Raw genomic sequence first — 18420 nt, 5'->3', positions numbered from 1 at the left:
CGCCCTCATCGCAGCAACAGACGACATTCGAACTCTACTGGACAATGGAGACACAGTCGCCCTCATCCTCCTTGACCTCTCTGCAGCATTCGACACAGTCTGCCACAGCACCCTTTTACAGCGCCTCAGAAACATCGGGATCCAAGGAAAAGCACTTGATTGGATCACCTCGTTCCTCACCGGAAGAACCCAGAGAGTCCGCCTTCCACCATTCAAATCCGAGGCCTATGAAGTCATCTGCGGCGTACCACAAGGATCCTCACTCAGTCCCACCCTCTTCAACGTATACATGAGCCCCCTCGCGGCCATCGCACGCCATCACAACCTCAACATCATCTCTTACGCGGATGACACCCAACTTATCCTTTCTCTCACCAATGACCCCAGCACCGCCAAAACTAACCTACATGAAGGAATGAAAGAAGTTGCCGAATGGATGAAACACAGCCGTCTGAAACTGAACTCAGACAAAACTGAAGTACTCATTCTAGGTACGTCCCCCTCTTCATGGGACGACTCCTGGTGGCCGGAAGCCCTCGGAAAAGCACCCATCCCGACGGACCACGCACGGAACCTAGGCGTCATCCTGGATTCCTCACTCTCAATGAACAGACAAGTCAGCGCCGTATCCTCTTCCTGCTTCAACATTCTTCGCATGCTCAGAAAAACATTTCGCTGGATCCCCACCGAAACAAGGAAAACTGTCACCCACGCTCTGGTCACGAGCCGACTGGACTACGGAAACACCCTCTACGCAGGTACTACCGCAAAACTCCAGAAGAAACTCCAACGAATCCAAAACGCCTCAGCCAGAATCATATTAGACATCCCACGCAACGAACACATCTCTGGTCACCTCAAAGACCTCCACTGGCTACCCGTCAATAAGAGGATCACTTTCAGACTGCTTACCCACGCACACAAATCACTCTACGACATCGGACCAGAATGCCTCAACTCACGTCTGTCCTTTTACACCCCCTCCCGCCAACTACGCTCTTCCAGCCAAGCCCTCGCCACTATCCCTCGCATCAACAAGACCACCATGGGAGGCAGATCCTTTTCTTACCTGGCTGCTAAAACATGGAACTCTCTCCCCGCATACCTTCGCCTCACCCAGAACCACCTAGCATTCAGAAAGCAACTTAAAACCTGGATATTTGAAAGGTAATCCTCCTCCCCTTCCTAAGCGCCTTGAAACCCTATGGGTATGTAGTGCGCTATATAAGTTTTGTGACTTGACTTGACTTGACTATCGATGAATGCCCAAGTGGACAAACTAGCAAGATCAAGCTTTGTCATCTCTGCAACGACTCTTCCCCCATTTGGGAATTCCACAGAAGTCCAAGCTACCATTTCCCTTGTTCGAACCAAACTCGATTATGTCAAAAGCCTCTACCACAGATCATTAACAACCATAAAAAGACTACAACTGATTCAGAACTCGGCTGCCGGACTACTCTCGCATATCAAACCATGTGACCACATCTCACCTGCCTTGAAAGCCCCTTATTGGTTACCAGTAAGTCTGGGCATTCAACTCCGCTCCGCTTGCGGAATTTGCGGAGATTTATGCACTCTGCATTACGCGGAGCTCGCAGAGTTCTGAAAAACTCAGCTCCGCGTAGCAGAGCAGAGTTTTTCCCTCGCTTAAGTTCGTCAACGTCAAGTTGGTGAGCATGAGCGAGGAAAATCCACCTCCTTGCGAGATTTTACCTTGTTCGCGATCATCAACATTAAGTTGGCGAGTGCCAGCATGGAAAACCAACCTCCCGGTGAGACTTCTCGACGCAGGCGGTCTGATTTCTCATTGCGAGTGGTTGGGTATGCTCGCGACCGCTTGCGGCGTTGAGAAACTGTCCGCTTGCATTGAGAAAGCTGCCACTCGAGTACAAATCTACTCAAACTGCAGAAAGGAAGCAGCTCCTGCTGTCGCTCGCTGTGCATGGAGCCGTTTGCGATGATTGCACAGTGCAGACAAGCACCTGGCACTGAAAATCACTGCGAACAGCATTTATCCAACGCACTCCACCGCTTGTGGAGTTCCACGCAGCGGATTTTCTTTTGCACTTTGAGGAGTTCCGCATAGGAGAACTCCGCAAACTCTGCCCAGGTTAAGTTACCGATTGCCAGAAGATCCATGTTCAAGCTGCTTTGTATCCCCCACAAAGAGATACATGAAATGGGACCGCTCTTCATCAGGAATCAAATCACCAAACACATTGAACAAAGGAACCTCCGCTCGGGGGCGCTAGAGAGCCCGAGGCAAGATGGCCGCATTATAGTGAGGCTTCTGGTTGGGCTAATAATCTGTCATTAATCTGCTGACCTGTTGCATATCGACTCACTAATTTGACAGCATTACGTTGTAGATTCACAGAGGAGCCCTCCGGTGCATGCAGGTGCTTTGCTGCGAACGTGGAGTGCCTGAATTGGGACGATGAACTGCTGGCCTCAAGTCCACTGGTGCTCAAGATGGCAGAGCGATCGCGCGGAGCTGGGCCGCGGTGTGGGTGCGACTGCCGGGCACCTCTCTTACATCTGAGAACTAGCTGTGATATGGTCCAGATAACGGAACAGGTGGATTGACCTTCTCGGCTGTTGCGCCGGATCGTGTAGCCGCAGTGAGGTAAGGAGCCATGGCCAGGAGGACTGTGAGGCATGGTGGATGGGGGCTGTGCGAGCAGCCTGTGATCTGCCTGGGCCGGTGTGCGTCATTGTATTACTTCAGCCCCGAGTACTGTAGCCGGCCGGGAGGACAATATCCTGAAGCCCTGGGATGGCAAAGGGATCCGGTCTACCCTTTTGCTGTGAGCAGAGAGGTGCCACGACCGCGCACCACTGGCCTCTTCATCCAGTAAGGCCTGCGCACATCTAGCGTGGCGAGGCACCGGGCCGCGAGGTTGGGACGGATGACCGGCGGTGTACGTGGAAGTCTACAGCGTTGCTCTCATCTGCTGGGGAGAGGCAGACACGCTAAAGAGACTGTCAAGACCTGACACGAGACCTGCTGCCCAGGTAACTGCGGGGGCATGTACATTGGCAGCAGGCGTGCTGATTCAACCCTGGGATGTGGCACACGTGAATCAGGGCCTGACTTGGGCGCACCTGAGCAAAGCAGCGATAGGCTTCCATAACACGTGCAAGACGCCACTTGGACCAGCACTATGTTAGAGCGGCCGTCTGGGTGCTGGGCCCCAGTCGCGAGGTCAGTAGCGGGTACCATTGTGCTGTGGGGTGAAGACACGCGGCCGCGGGGACTTGCGCCTGAAGTATCTCCCATATCGCTGATTGCACTTGTGCATCCCGTATGTTGCACTCATTGGGCTGGGAACAGGAACTTTGTGGTAGGCACCGGTGATCTGCTGCCAAAAAGGTGCCCAGACGACAACTAACGTCGACCAAACCTCGGAGGCATCTTATTGCAGGAGGTGAGTCAGCCCTTGCCTCTGGTAGGGTGCACCGGTGCAGTAGAGTGTGTGGTGGCGGCCCCTCTGTGGCTAACTAATCGAGCGCAGGTGGTAGCTCTGAAGTGGGGTACCTGAGCCTCCCAAACTAACCTCCAATATGGGAAAGACAGACAAACAGCAAACTAAACTGTCCTTCGACTCTCAGCGGTCGACCCGTCCGACTGGTACACACTCTGACACGGAGCTGGAGCAGCCACAACCACAGCCTTCCTCCTTGGAGGCCTCCCTGCAGGCTATCAAGCAGAGCTTGCAAGCCATCAATAGTAAGACAGATGGACTATCCATGCGGATGGACAAAATGCAGGCCACTTAGGATAAACAGGGGGAGCGACTCACAACGGCTGCGCAGCTAATATCAGCGGTGGAAGAGAAATCACATGCCACGTTGGGTCAATGCCAAGAAATGGAGAAGCTTGTGGAGGTTATCAGAGCTAAATCAGAAGACCTGAAGGCTCGCTCTCGGACGTGCAATCTACGAATAACTGGGGTTCCAGAGAATACGAACAAAGGCCGCCACGAGGACTATGTGGAGGTAATGCTAAAATAACTTTTTGGAGCTGAGAACCTCTCGCAGGTGCTTATTATGGAGTGCGCGTATCGCTCGTTGGCGCCCAGGCCTCCTCCGGGAGCTCTACCATACCCTATTGTTGCAAAGATCCTAAACTATAGAGACGGGGACTCGGTCCTTCGGATGGCACGGGAGAAGCAGACCATGTGTTATCAGGGCAACGTGGTGTCTTATTTCCCTGACTTCACTATCGCAGTGCAAACGGCTCGCGGGGAGTACACGGAGGTGAAGAGGAGACTATGTGCTCTGGAGATACCATATGCAATGCTGTACCCAGCCCGGCTGAAGGTCACGGTGGGTGGCAAGGTAAAAGTGTTCCAGTCTCAAGGGAGCTCAGGATTTCGTAAAACAGATTTCGTAGCAATGGAAAGCATCCAAGAACGACATCTCCGAGACGCTCGGCAAGATCTGACACAGAAGACTAGAGAGCGGCCTTTGCCCCATGTCTCCCTGCATCCTTTTCTTGGGGGCTGTTTTGCACGGGGAAAGCTGAGGGCGCATACTGGGAATCCGAACAGTAGTTGTTTGAGACCTCGACTATACCGCAGGGCAGAACATGTGTAGGGGATGGTATTGCATATGACCAGTGTATCGCTAGAACTTTAAGATACGCTGTGGTGGAGAATTCAGCATTAGAGTTCAAAATTCTTGCTGGCAAGTAAATATTAAGGGGGGCTATCACTGCTACTGGGTAGAAACAGTTTTAATGTTACTACATACATGTGCACGGTGGGTTCATGGTTCTCCTGCCTGACCACGCCTGCTTGCAGGTGGGAAGGGCTCCTGGATGTCCCCCATGTGGGTATTACCCAAGTTGGTTATTTGTTTGTTACGAATGTTGCTGGGGACATGTGTTTGGCGTGATAGGGATGCTGAAGTGGGTGGGGGTGTGGGTGGTTGGTTTATCTGGTTTTACAGTGTGGCGCAATAGATATACCAGGAACAGCTGTTTTGGTAGTGCATGGCAAGCACGACAGTCCACGTGCAACATCACTGCTCCACAACAACTGGGGATGACAGATAATGACATTCGTCTGATGACTTGGAACGTCAGGGGACTGAATAATCCCCAAAAAATTCGACAGGTGTTTGCCTGTCTGGACAGACAACATGTCCAGTTGCTGTTGTTACAGGAGACGCACTCGACACGGGTGGGGGAGATATGGGTGGGAGGCAGGTGGGCCATGGTAAAAGCGGCCGCTTCCTATCCTAGCTATGATAGGGGGTGATGATCTTGGTTAAAAAAGGAACGCCATTCAAGTTACTGTTGATGGATTTGGACCATCTAGGGTGATTTACCCTCGTGCGGGGGAACTTGGCGGGTACCGTTCTCATGATTATAAACACCTATGGCCCCAGTGTCGATGACCCCGACTTTTTTCACGGCCTCAAAACTACATTATTCCAAAAGCAATCTGATCTAGTGATATGGGGGGGTGACATGAATACATACCTCGATCTGGACGTTACCAGAAGCGCAGACACATCCTGGCAGGGGAAATGTTCAAGCAAAGTAATACATGACATTATGCATACATTCCACATGAGGGATATTTGGAGAGATAGACATCCAGGTGTGAGGGAAGGCACATATACATCGGCAGTACACAAATCATGGTCCCGACTGGGTTATTGGATCCTCTCGGAGTCGTTAACAACTTGGGTGACGGGGGGTGAAACATATGCCTCGAGCACTCTCCGATCACGCTCCGGTAGTGTCAGATATCAACATTCCAATGAGGCATCATCAACCATCCAGTGGCGCTCGCAGCCATCGTCCTTGGTGGATCCAATCTTTCGGAAGGTGGTCCATCAAGCCATAGAACTGTTTTTTGTGGAGAATGTCGGTACAATTGAAGCGCAGGTACGCTTTGGGAAGCCTTCAAGGCAACCATCAGATGGACTTGTATAGGCCTTTAGGCCGGGGTTTTAAAGGCCCTACGCCCAGGTATGAAACTCCTTGAGGGTGAGATAGGGCGCCATGAGAGGGAATATGAGCGCACGTTGGACGCACAAGCCCTGGCAGCGATTAGTCTGCTTGTAACTGAATATAATGAAACAGCGGAGCAGGAGATACAGCACGTCACGGCGATGGAGGGCTTGTTCGTATGGTGAAGATGGCCATCCAGGCTGTACGCTAGCGGCAAAACTCAAGAGGGGAGATCTCAGTCCTATGTCATCGAAGTAGTGGGACCAATGGAACAATGTCTCATCACTCTTCAGATATCTTGGACTGCTTTAGAGACTATTATGTGTAACTTTATGGCCTAGGAGAATATGCAGATAATGAAGAAATTGGTGCATTTTTTTAAGAAATAGCCTTGGTCTGGCTCTCCGATGCTCATCAGGAGTACTTAACACAACCAAATACAGTAGAAAATGTCAAGGAAGCCATGCAGTCGCTTCCCTCTAGTAAGGCAGCGGGCCTAGATGGACTGCCCGGTGAATTTTATAAAGGATATGCTGATCTCTTGGCTGAGCATCTGCTAAATATGTATAGGGAAGCGCATGAGACTGGGGTGCTCCCACTCACGCTTCGAGAAGCATTAATTGTTACGCTGCTGAAGCCCGGGAAACTGGCAAACAGATGTGAGTCGTACCGCCCCCTCTCATTGCTGAACATTGACACTAAAATTATCGCCAAAATTATTGCCACTAAATTACGCCCTCTATTGCCGGTCATGGTGCTATGGGGTCAATCAGGTTTCGTGCGCTAGTTCAACGTCTCACAATTTGAGCACACTATTTGCGGTCTTGCATCAACTGGATCCGGAGTGCAGAGCGGCTGCGGTGTTTCTCGATGCCGCTAAGGCTTTTGATTCGGTAAACCTTGGCAGTGCCGGAAACTCCAACCTATGTTTCGAGTGTAACCTCGGGAGTGCCAGTAACTCCAAGCCATGTTTTGAGTGTAACCTCGGGAGTACCAGTAACTCCTAATCATGTTTCGAGTGTAACCTTGGGAGTGCCAGAAAACTCCAAGACATGTTTTGAGTGTAACCCCGGAAGTGCCAGTAACTTCTAATCATGTTTCGAGTGTAACCTTGGGAGTGCCAATAACTCCAAGCCATGTTTTGAGTGTAACCCCGGAAGTGCCAGTAACTCCTAATCATGTTTCGAGTGTAACCTTGGCAGTGCCAGAAAACTCCAACCTATGTTTCGAGTGTAACCTTGGGAGTGCCAGAAAACTCCAAGCCATGTTTTGAGTGTAAGCTTGGGAGTACCAGTAACTCCTAATCATGTTTCGAGTGTAACCTTGGGAGTGCCAGAAAACTCCAAGACATGTTTTGAGTGTAACCCCGGAAGTGCCAGTAACTTCTAATCATGTTTCGAGTGTAACCTTGGGAGTGCCAATAACTCCAAGCCATGTTTTGAGTGTAACCCCGGAAGTGCCAGTAACTCCTAATCATGTTTCGAGTGTAACCTTGGGAGTGCCAGAAAACTCCAAGCCATGTTTTGAGTGTAAGCTTGGGAGTACCAGTAACTCCAACTCATGTTCCGACTTTTACCCTGGGCGTGTCACAGGCTCCAATCAGTATTTAGAGTTCACCCTCGAGGATCTCAGAGATTCCTATTCCGTGAACTTACTTTAATGCCGTATTTAGAAGAAGCATGTAAGTGAATGTTACGAAAGTTAATGCAATGACAATGTATAGGAAAGCCGGCCAGTGTACTGATTAGGACTGGCTGGAGTTCGTGGACTTCCGCTACGCAGAACTCCGTGAAGTGACAAAAAACTCTGCCAATCTAGGCGGAGTTCTGCAAGCGACTGAGTACGTTACCTTGCACCGTTTGCGTTGGTTTTTAGCGTCTGCGCTGTAAAATCAGCATAAACGGCATCATGTGCAATGAAGGAGGGCACTGCTACTTTCTGCCGCTCGAGTAGAAGTGCGACTCGAGCCTTACATATGAGGAAACAAGAGGTTTCCGCAAACACCCCATCCCTGATAGCTGGGAATGGATGCTCTCCTGGAGAAACTCCGTGAAGGTCTCCAATCCGGAGAACAAGCCTCCCAGTAATCCCCGTGGGCTGTGCCCCTATTGCCCAGCGCCCTCTACCGGTGGCAGTGCCCCTGTCTGACTGCAGCGTTTTCTATACGCAACCCCGGGTACACGCTGGTTTGATCAAAGTTGCTGCATCACTACCTCTGTCACATATTGTGCGTACACGACCGTTTTGTTTCTGGCAGTCGCGATTAGTTCTGATCTATTGTGTCTCTGGCATCAGTAGGTGTCACCTGTGCATAGGCGCGCTCCTTTTTGTACCCCCAACCTTGTCAGCGGGTTACAACCGTTGCACTTGTTTATAATCCTGAAAAGGTTAAACTGCTGCAGGGTTTAGTAGTCAGTTAAGACATTCATATTTGTAGCCTAATCCTAAGTAAATATCAAGATAGACGTTTTGGCGTTGCTAATGCATGTTGAATGCAGTGTTTTTTGGTGCGGGTGATGACTTCTTTTTTCCATGTTTTTGTTTAGCTTGAGACTAATCTAACTTTCTAGCAGAACGTGAACCATTAATACCAGTGCTTAATTTGAGGAAGTGGCTTCCGGTGCTCAGTACCGGTAATTAATCATCAACACCGGTGCTTTTCATGAGCACCAGTTAGGACACATTAATTTACGGGGATTGTCCAGAATCACAGGATGTTGAGCCCACCCCAAGACTCGAAGCTGGTTCCCCAGCTCTGAAGTCAGCAGCTCTAGCCATTATGCCACGTCCTCACCCAACGTTCATGGTTAGTAGTTGGTTCTGTTTATGGCGGTGCTAACAGGAGAAATGGGCTGGTGCAAGCTGCCTCCTGATGAGAGCCCCAGAACTTATTTCTTTACCAACTAACCACTGATTAATACAAATAAAGAGGTGTGGTAGGTCAGCTGCCCTCAGCCATTGGTGGTGTCATTCAAAGGCAGTTATTGCTTGTGTATCTGTAATTCATGATGTATGGAGTGTCGCCTGTGTAGTGGCATATGTTAATGTCATTGGCACATTAAATATATGAGCAGCCCTAGAGAGGGGCAGCTTTTCCCTTATTTCTACTGACTGCACTTGTTCTATTTCACATGGTCACTATCGCCTGGTCAGCAGAACTAAAGTCTCGCCCCAGGCCAGATGAGAAGGTGGCTGGAGTTCAATACCAGGCGGAGGGGCTAGTGAGAACCAAAGCAGGCCAGAGTCCGTCCACAACTGAGGTGTAGTGTCCACACACACTCAGGACACTGAAAGCCAGAGACTCAAGAAGGGAACTAATCTAGGCAGGAGAGAGCGGGCCAACACCCAAACCGGAAGTAGGAAGAGGGGAGTTTGGGGACTGTTGGTAGCCTTCTTAGGCAGGGTCTGTGTGAGGTACGGGCTGTGTCTGTTTGTGTGGTGGCGGCGGCACACGGTGGCCATCCGTGTCACACATGCGCAGTGAAGCCAGAGCCACTGAGCTGTGGATGTGTGACCCTGTGCATATTGCAGCCAGGACTGCATTCAATTTTCAGATTCTGTGATGACAATCAATATCGTACTACTGTGCTTTTCATTGACGAATATAAAAATTCATGAAAGGTTGGAGTACAATACAAATCTTGCCACAGCACGATGACTCCTGCTGCTTCATACATTTAAAACTAATTCATATATAGTCAGCACTAAGCACAGCCCGACTGTGAAAGTACTGTTTTGGGATAGACCAGTCACCCATGTCTGTGTTAGTACTTGCGATAGCTCAGTCATCTGTGCCTGTGTTAGTACTCCCTTGGGATAGCTCTGTTGCCCCATCCTGTGTTAGTGTTCTTTTGGGATAGCTCAGTCACCCCATGCTGTATTAGTACTCTCTTGGGGTAGCTTAGTCGCCCCATGCTGTATTAGTACTCTCTTGGGATAGCTCAGTTGCCCCATCCTGTGTTAGTATTCTCTTGGGATAGCTCAGTCACCCCATCCTGTGTTAGTACTCTTTTGGGATGACTCTGTCACCCCATCCTGTGTTAGTACTCTCTGGGGATAGCTCAGTCACCCCATCCTGTGTTAGTACTCTATTGGGATAGCTCAGTTGCCCCATCCTGTGTTAGTATTCTCTTGGGATAGCTCAGTCACCCCATCCTGTGTTAGTACTCTTTTGGGATAGCTCTGTCACCCTATCCTGTGTTAGTATTCTCTCGGGATAGCTCAGTTGTCTCATCCTGTATTAATACTTTCTTGGGATAGCTCAGTCACCCATTCCTGTGATAGTAGTCTTTTGGGATAGCTCAGTCACTCTATCCTGAGTTAGTCTTCTCTTGAGAGGCCAGTGCCTTGAGACCCTCACGGGCAAGTAGTCATGGTCTACATGACTCCTGATTGATTGATTGATTGATTGATTGATTGATTGATTGATTGAGATAGATCAGTCACCCTACCCTGGGTTACTATGCTCTTGGGATAGCTCGGTCACCCATGCCTGTGATAGTTCTCTCTTGAGATAGCTCAATCGCCCATGCCTAGATAGTGCTTGCTTGAGATAGCTCAGTCACCTCATTCTGTGATAGTACTCGCTTGGGATAGCTCAGTTGCTCTATCCTGTGTTAGCACTTTCTTGGGATAGTTCAGGTGCCCATTCTTTGTGAGCACTCTCTTGAGATTGCTCAGTCACCCATACCTGTGTTAGTACTCTCTTGGGATAGCTCAGTCACTCTATCCTGAGTTAGTCCTCTCTCGAGAAGCCAGCACCTTGAGAACCTTACAGGTGAGTAGTCACGCACTACAAGACTCCTGATCAGTTTATTGACTTACTGAGATAGCTCAGTCATCCTACCCTGGGTTAGTACGCTCTTAGGATAGCTCAGTCACCCGTGCCTGTGATAGTACTGTGTCCAGATAGCTCAGTCATTCTATCCTGGTTAGTACTCTCTTGGGATAGCTCAGTCACCCATGCCTGTGTTAGTACTCTCTCCGGATAGCTCAGTTGGGCTATCCTGTATTTGTACTCTCTTAGGATGGCTCATTCGCTCATGCCTTGATAGTGCTCGCTTGGGATTGCTCAGGTGCCCCATCCTGTGCTAGTACTCTCTTGGAATAGCTCAAATGCCCCACCCTGTGTTAGTACTTTTTGGGGATAGCTCACTCACCATATCCTGGGTTCATATTGTCTTTGGATAGCTCAGTCCCACTATCCTGTTTAGTACTCTCTTGGAATAGCTCAAATGCCCCATCTTGTGTTAGTACTTTTTGAGGATAACTCACTCACCATATCCTGGGTTCATATTGTCTTTGGATAGCTCAGTCACACTATCCTGTGTAGTGCTCTTTTGGGTAGCTGAGTCACCCATGCCTATGTTAGTACTCTCTCCGGATAGCTAAGTTGGCCCATCCTGTGTTTGTACTCTCTTGGGATAGCTCTGTCACCCTATCCTGTGTTACTATTCTCTTGGGTTAGCTCAGTCACCCAATCATGCGTGAGTACTCTCTTGGGATAGCTCAGTCACCCCATCCTGTGTGAGTACTCTTTTGAGATAGCTCAGTCACCCCATCCTGCGTGAGTGCTCTCTTGGGATAGCTCAGTCACTCCATCATGCATGAGTACTCTCTTGGGATAGCTCAGTCACCCCACCCTGTGTGAGTACTCTCTTGGGATAGCTCAGTTACCCCATCTTGTGTGAGTACTCTCTTGGGATAGCTCAGTCACCCCATCCTGTGTTACTTCTCTCTTGGGATAGCTCAGCCACCCCATCCTGCGTGAGTACTCTCTTGGGATAGCTCAGTCACCCCATCCTGTGTTACTTCTCTCTTGGGATAGCTCAGTCACCCCATCCTGTGTGAGTACTCTTTTGGGATAGCTCAGTCACCCCATCCTGCGTGAGTGCTCTTTTGGGATAGCTCAGTCACCCCATCATGCATGAGTACTCTCTTGGGATAGCTCAGTCACCCCATCCTGTGTGAGTACTCTCTTGGGATAGCTCAGTTACCCCATCTTGTGTGAGTACTCTCTTGGGATAGCTCAGTCATCCCATCCTGTGTTACTTCTCTCTTGGGATAGCTCAGTCACCCCATCCTGCGTGAGTACTCTCTTGGGATAGCTCAGTCACCCCATCCTGTGTTACTTCTCTCTTGGGATAGCTCAGTCACCCCATCCTGTGATACTTCTCTCTTGGGATAGGTCCTTGGAGAGAGTGACTGAACCTTTACGAGTCAGTATCACAGGTGCTGCTCTCACAATGTTTGAAGTTATTTCGCAGCTAGGTTTGCCCTCCGTTGCTGCCCGGCTACGTTCTGCCTCCGTTGCAAGTTACACAAGACTCAAAATTTCAGCCACTCGACAGCAGAGCTATCCCTCAGAATAGAGAGAATACACAGGTTCAGACACTGGAGCTACAGCTCGGGTTACAGAGATCTAACAGATATAGATGTTGGCGCATCTGTAAGGTTAAACAGTCCTTCCGGGCTATGGCCTTGGACAGAAACTTGTATTTATGGCCTTAAAACGTCATCGATATAGATGATGCGATGGCGCCAAATAAATCATAAAGAATCACCATAGCAGCAACTGCCCTCTGGCACCAAGCAAACCCCAGCAGCAATGCATGTCCCCATCTCAGGACAAATTACCTTTCAAAATCATTTTATCCCCAGACACCAGATTGGCATTTCTTGAAAAGTACAGACTAAAGTCCTGTATGTCAGCTTTTAAGTTAAGAAATAAAAACATACTATTTCCAGTTTTTCTTCACAACAGCACTGCCCTGTCTCCTCAAAGTGCTCCAGCCCCCTTGTGAGTGGGGAGCAGACTGTCGCCTTTGCCCCCCACGGCTATCCGTCAGCTACACCGATGCAATGAATGTGTGAGGGCCTTATGACCCTCATAACGGCCCGGTGGGAGTCTCATGCTGCCCATGCGAGGCTCGTGTGACCTTACATTAGCTTCCTGGTCACCTCAGGTCAGCCCCTTTCCGACCTCCATACAAACCCCATGAAGAGACTCGCGGGATCCTTGGGGGGCTTTTTGTGGGCTTTGCGTAGCTTCATGTTAAACTCAGGTCTTCACATCAAACCTCTCTGACTCATCATCATCCTCACTGACCACAGCGCCCCCTTCAGGAGCCTCCACAACACTTCACAGCAAACCTCTCTGACACATCATCGTCATCACCACTGACCACGACGCCCCCTGCAGGAGCCGTCCGCAACTGTCACCCCTCAGAACACTTAATACTAACAATCATCATCTCCATCATCCAGCAGAATGCACATATTAAACAATGTTTAAGATAAAACTTTGAATCAGACATTACTGCTGCGGCCGACGACCACCTCCTCACTGCAATTCTGTGGTTACAATGTAGAGTCAGGAGCCTCTATTTCTTTTCATCTGTAGTTTTTCTAATCATGTCTGAGGCAGAGAGGCCCTTTCACATGTCATGGGGGGTCTTAGGGTGTCTGAAAGTCAACTCCACACTTCTTACCCAGACGGTAGAGCACGATGTTTATGAATACGTTGACTGCAATCATCACTCCCAGGGTTATCGCCTGCGTCCTTAGACGAGGGATCTCATCGCCACCTGGAGAAGAAATCACAGAATCCTTCATTTAACTTTACATATCATATCATAGGATGCCTTTTAATATCCTCAGTTAGTGTGTCAAGTCACTCCCATGAATGTCAGTGTGCATGAGGACTGGTCACTGAGTCTCTGTGGGTACCAAGACTGGTCACTGACTCTCAGTGTGAGTTTAGACTGATCACTGACTCTCAGTGTGAGTCTAGACTGGTCACTGAGTCTCCGTGTTTGCCAAGTCAGATCACTGAGTCTCAGAGTGTGACAAGACTGGTCAACGAGTCTCGGTTTGTACCAAGACTAGTCACTGAGTCTCGGTGTCTGCCAAGATGGGTCACTGAGTCTCAGTGTGTGCCATGAATGGCCCTTGACTCTCTGTGTTTGCCAAGACTGTTCACTGAGTTTCAGTGGGTACCAAGACTTTTCACTGAGTTTCAGTGTGTGGCAAGACTGATCACTGACTCTCAGTGTGAGCCTAGACTGATCACTGACTCTCAGTGTGTGCCAAGATGGTAAGTGGCTTTACTTATTTGCCAAGATCAACCAGTGGCTCTCAGGATATGCCAAGCTTAAACAATGAATCTGAGTGTGCACCAAGACTGATCAGTGTGCATTGGCTCCAGGCAAAACATCTGTGAGTAAAGGAGAGTGACCCTTAGTGTATGTGCCAAGGCTGGAAGTAAGTCTCAGTTTGATGCAATACATGTCAGTGACTCTGTGTGGCTCCGGAGACTGGCTAGAGACCCTCAGTGTGTGCCACATCTGGACTGAAACTTACTGCATGTACCAAGTCTGTATTGTGACACACTGCATGATCCTTATCCAGCTGCCACTTACTGCGTATATAAGGCTGGACTGTGGCTCTCTCTATGTACCATTTGTTGACGGTTGCTTATTGTGCACGCAAAAGCTGAAATGTCTGTCAATGTGTGTAAAATGTTACCACGGACACTCAATTCGTGTCAAGGCTGACCAGAGAGATTTGGTGTTTTTCAAAGCTGGACAATCTGTGCTGGTGTGCATGTCTGGGCACCAATGCTGAGTATAGCCTCTCAGTGCGCGTTAATGCTGACCATCGCCTCTCAGTATATTCCAGTGTCCATCTTAGCCTCTCAGTTTATGCCAGTGCTTTCCATCGCCTCTCAGTGTGTGCCAGTGTTCATCATGCCCTCATAGTGTGCATCAATGCTGGCCATTTCCTCTGTGAGTGCCAGTGTTCACCATGCCCTCATAATGTGCATCAATGCTGGCCATTTCCTCTGTGAGTGCGAGTGTACACCATAGGCTCTCATAGTGTGTCAGTGCTGGCCATTGCCTCTTAGTGTGTGTCCGTGTGCACCAATGGTGACCAGTCCCTCTCAGTGAGTGCCATTGCTGACCACTGATTGTCAGTGTGTGCCAAGAATGAGTCGCAGTCTCATTGTGCATCAAGACTAGTGACTAATTGTCAGTGGATGTGCATTAAAATATCAAATATAGAAATATTGACCTGCACAAAATATCAACTACCAACATACAGATTGCATGTGTGTTGCGGGGATGTATGTCGTTACAACGCACACTTTTACAACGCATGCACTTACAACGCATTTTTTACAACGCAACATCCACTACAACGCATTCCATTACATAGCATGACACTACAACGCAGTTTTAAAAACTACCTTTACAACGCATTCCATTACATCGCATACTACCTTAACAACGCATACCATTACAACGCATAATATTGAATTACATTTAAGGTAAGTTTTGGATAGTATAGGGGTAAAAATTACTATTCTAACTCCAGGGGGTGCAACAGTAGGGTAAGTGTTGGATTGCGTTGTTGGACGAGGTAGATTGACTCAGCTCTACTGAAGCTTTGGATTTAAACATCTCTACGTCCTATTTAGATATGGTGAGTGCTTCTCCAGTTACACCTTTAGCCGCACCTCCCGAACGAAACTATTACAACGCACTACACTTACAACGCATTTTTTACAACGCAACATCCACTACAACGCATTCCATTACATAGCATGACACTACAACGCATGTTTAAAAACTACCTTTACAACGCATTCCATTACATCGCATACTACCTTTACAACGCATACCATTACAACGCAATCCAACACTTACCCTACTGTTGCACCCCCTGGAGTTAGAATAGTAATTTTTACCCCTCCGCTATCCAAAACTTACCTTAAATGTAATTTAATATTATGCGTTGTAATGGTATGCATTGTAAAGGTAGTATGCGATGTAATGGAATGCGTTGTAAAGGTAGTTTTTAAAAATGCGTTGTAGTGTCATGCTATGTAATGGAATGCGTTGTAGTGGATGTTGCGTTGTAAAAAATGCGCTGTAAGTGCATGCGTTGTAAAAGTGTGCGTTGTAACGACATACATCCGGATACGACAGCAGCAGCAGGTCAGTCTTAGCAGATACAACTCTGCACAATTTTAATCCTTCTCACCTGTGCAACATAGCAGTAAATTTGACTGCTGCATTGTGTGTGCTGCGATTAGGTGTGATTTCTACATTCACCCTGCACAGACAGTGCACTGACTATAATTCATTTACTCTGGACAGACAGCATCAAGCACACTACTAGATAAAAGAGGGGGGTCTTCAGCTCCCCTATCCAGACTGTATAACGCTAACCATTGCCTTCAGATGATGTTTAATCCCCTCCATCCTAGGAGAATGCATCAGAATTACCTGTAGAAGAGATCTGATTCCTTCTCTGATTCCTTCTCGGAGCCCTCCTCGATGCCATCGGAGCCTTCACTGATGCTCAGGATACTCAGAGGAGCAGGACGCAGTGAGAGGTACTCAGGTATGAGTGCGTCTCTTGAGTCGCTAGGGAGGGATCTATAAAACAGATACCGGAAACTTCACTTAGAAAGTGCTGATGGCAGCATTCTGCAATCTGTGTGTGAGGGGAGGTGAATGATGGCGGTGCAGATCTACATGTCACTGTGCACCATATGTGTGTGCTTGTATGTGACTTTTGCAGGATTATGTGTCTTCTTTTGGGGTGGGCAGAGAACTTTGCTCTACCAGTGGAGTGGAGTTAGCCAGCCACCCCCGCACCCTGGCCCGGTCTCTGCTTCTGAACCCCAGCCAGGCCGGGTGAGCCTGCCCTGGCCCTGATGGACCACGGTCCCCAGCATCTGGACCCTCGGATGGCTTGCAGGACCAGGGGGGTCCCACACCTCAGGGCCCGCGGAACGGATCTAAAGCCCCGGGCCCGGTCCAAACTTCCAAACCCTAGGCCAGGCCGGGGAGAGCCTCCCAGGGCCCTGATGGACCCCCTGTCCCGAGCACCAGGACCCTCGACTGTCTTGCAGGATGGGGGGCTCTCGCACCTTGGGGCCCACTGGACAGAGCTCAAGCCCCGGGCCAGGTCCCAGCTTCTGAACCCTAGGCCAGGCTGGGGAGAGCCTCCCCAGGCCCCGATGGACCCCCGTGCACAGCACCCGGACCCTCTGCTGGCTTGCAGGACGGAAGCCCTGGGCCTGGTCCCAGCTTCCGAACCCTAGCCAGGCTGGGGAGAGCATCCCCGTGTCCCAGTGCCCGGACCCTCAGCGGGCTTGCAGGACAGGGGATCCTGCACCCTGGGGCCCGCCGGATGGAGCTCAAGCCCGGGCCTGGTCCCATCTTCCAAACCCTAGCCAGGCTAGGGAGAGCCTCCCTGGGCCCTGATGGAACCCCATCCCCCGGACCCTCGACTGGATTTCAGGATGGGGGGCTGCCACACCCCAGGGCCTGCTGGACGGAGCTCAAGCTTGGGGCCCGGTCCCAGCTTCCAAACCTAGCCAGGTCGGGAAGAGCCTCCCCGTGTCCCAGTGGACCCCCTTGTCCCCATCACCCAGACCCTTGGCTGGTTTGCAGTACTGGGGGTCTCCTGCACACCAGGGCCTGCCGGATGGAGCTCAAGTCCCGGGCCCAGTCCCTGCTTCTGAACCCAGCCAGGCCGGGGAGAGTCTCCCCTGGCCCCGGTGGTCCCCCCTGGGTGGCGCGGGACATCTGCAAGTCGCTCAGGGCTTCTCCAAGCTCTCCAGGGGCTCCATCTCTGGCCCCCTTTTGTGCAGGGCTGTCCTCTCCCCTCCTCTCCGGCCTGCCCAGGGATCCCATTTTCTTTGACTATTAAGTGGGGGCTTACAGAACCCTAGGGAAGGACAAAAGTTCGAGTTAGCCAGGACCATCTGGTTACCCAGCCCGCAGGGCCATCTGGTTGCCCAGTCCGCTGGCCCATCTGGTCACCGAGCCCGCAGGGCCCTCTGGTCGCATAGCCAGGTGACCAGATGGCCCAGGACGACCCAGCTCCCGGATGGCCTGAGACAGCCGGACCCAGTCACCCTTGCAGTGTGACGACAGCGAGGGTGGCCAGGCGCTCTGAGGCCACTGCTCATTCCCCGGGGTTGCTTGCCTCCCTGCTCCCCGCCGGACCAGTCCATCTGGTCACCCTGCTGACCCACAAGGGATGGTGGCCCCCGTCCTCGCACCCTGGTGGGGCAGGGACGGGAGGGGGAGGTGCCTGTGCTGAAAGGCATGTGGTGGGGTCAGCCTCCCACAGGCCTGCCTCACCCCCGCATCCTCTGCGGCAAAGGAGCCCACCCGCCGGGTGTGGTGGAGGAGGGCGTCTGTGGGACCCCACGCATGGAGAGACAAAAGCTTGGCTCAGAGGATGACTTTGAATAGATTGCAGCAAGGTAGCTGCTCTGCTACTTACAAAACCCTGACCCAGAATCAGGTCACCTACGAATGATTTAGCACCGGGTGCCCCACGAACATGCGGTGCACTAAGGGCGATGGAGGCGGCCCCCTTACATCAGCGTTCCGGTCCCCAAGCGAGCGGGTCTACGCACCGGCCCCCCA

At 50.5% G+C, this 18420-nt stretch overlaps 1 protein-coding gene and 1 pseudogene across 1 annotated transcript in view; both read right to left on the bottom strand.

Annotated features, from left to right (window-relative positions):
• The window catches only part of LOC146813587 (erythroid membrane-associated protein-like), a 210081-nt gene extending 193733 nt beyond the window's left edge, over positions 1–16348 (bottom strand). The window contains exons 1-2 of the mRNA XM_085614778.1: positions 16258–16348; positions 13459–13554 (exon numbers count right to left, since the gene is read on the bottom strand). Of these exons, the coding sequence (XP_085470904.1) occupies positions 13459–13554; positions 16258–16315 (154 nt within the window). The 5' untranslated portion in view covers positions 16316–16348. The remainder of the gene's footprint in view (positions 1–13458; positions 13555–16257) is intronic.
• Positions 16349–18211: 1863 nt separating this feature from the next.
• The window catches only part of LOC146813586 (28S ribosomal RNA), a 2737-nt pseudogene continuing 2528 nt past the window's right edge, over positions 18212–18420 (bottom strand).

Source organism: Triturus cristatus, chromosome 7 (assembly GCF_964204655.1).
Source record: "Triturus cristatus chromosome 7, aTriCri1.1, whole genome shotgun sequence".
Taxonomy (NCBI): domain Eukaryota; kingdom Metazoa; phylum Chordata; class Amphibia; order Caudata; family Salamandridae; genus Triturus; species Triturus cristatus.
The sequence above is the reverse complement of the archived record's forward strand: the minus strand, read 5'-3'. Positions and strand labels throughout refer to the sequence as shown.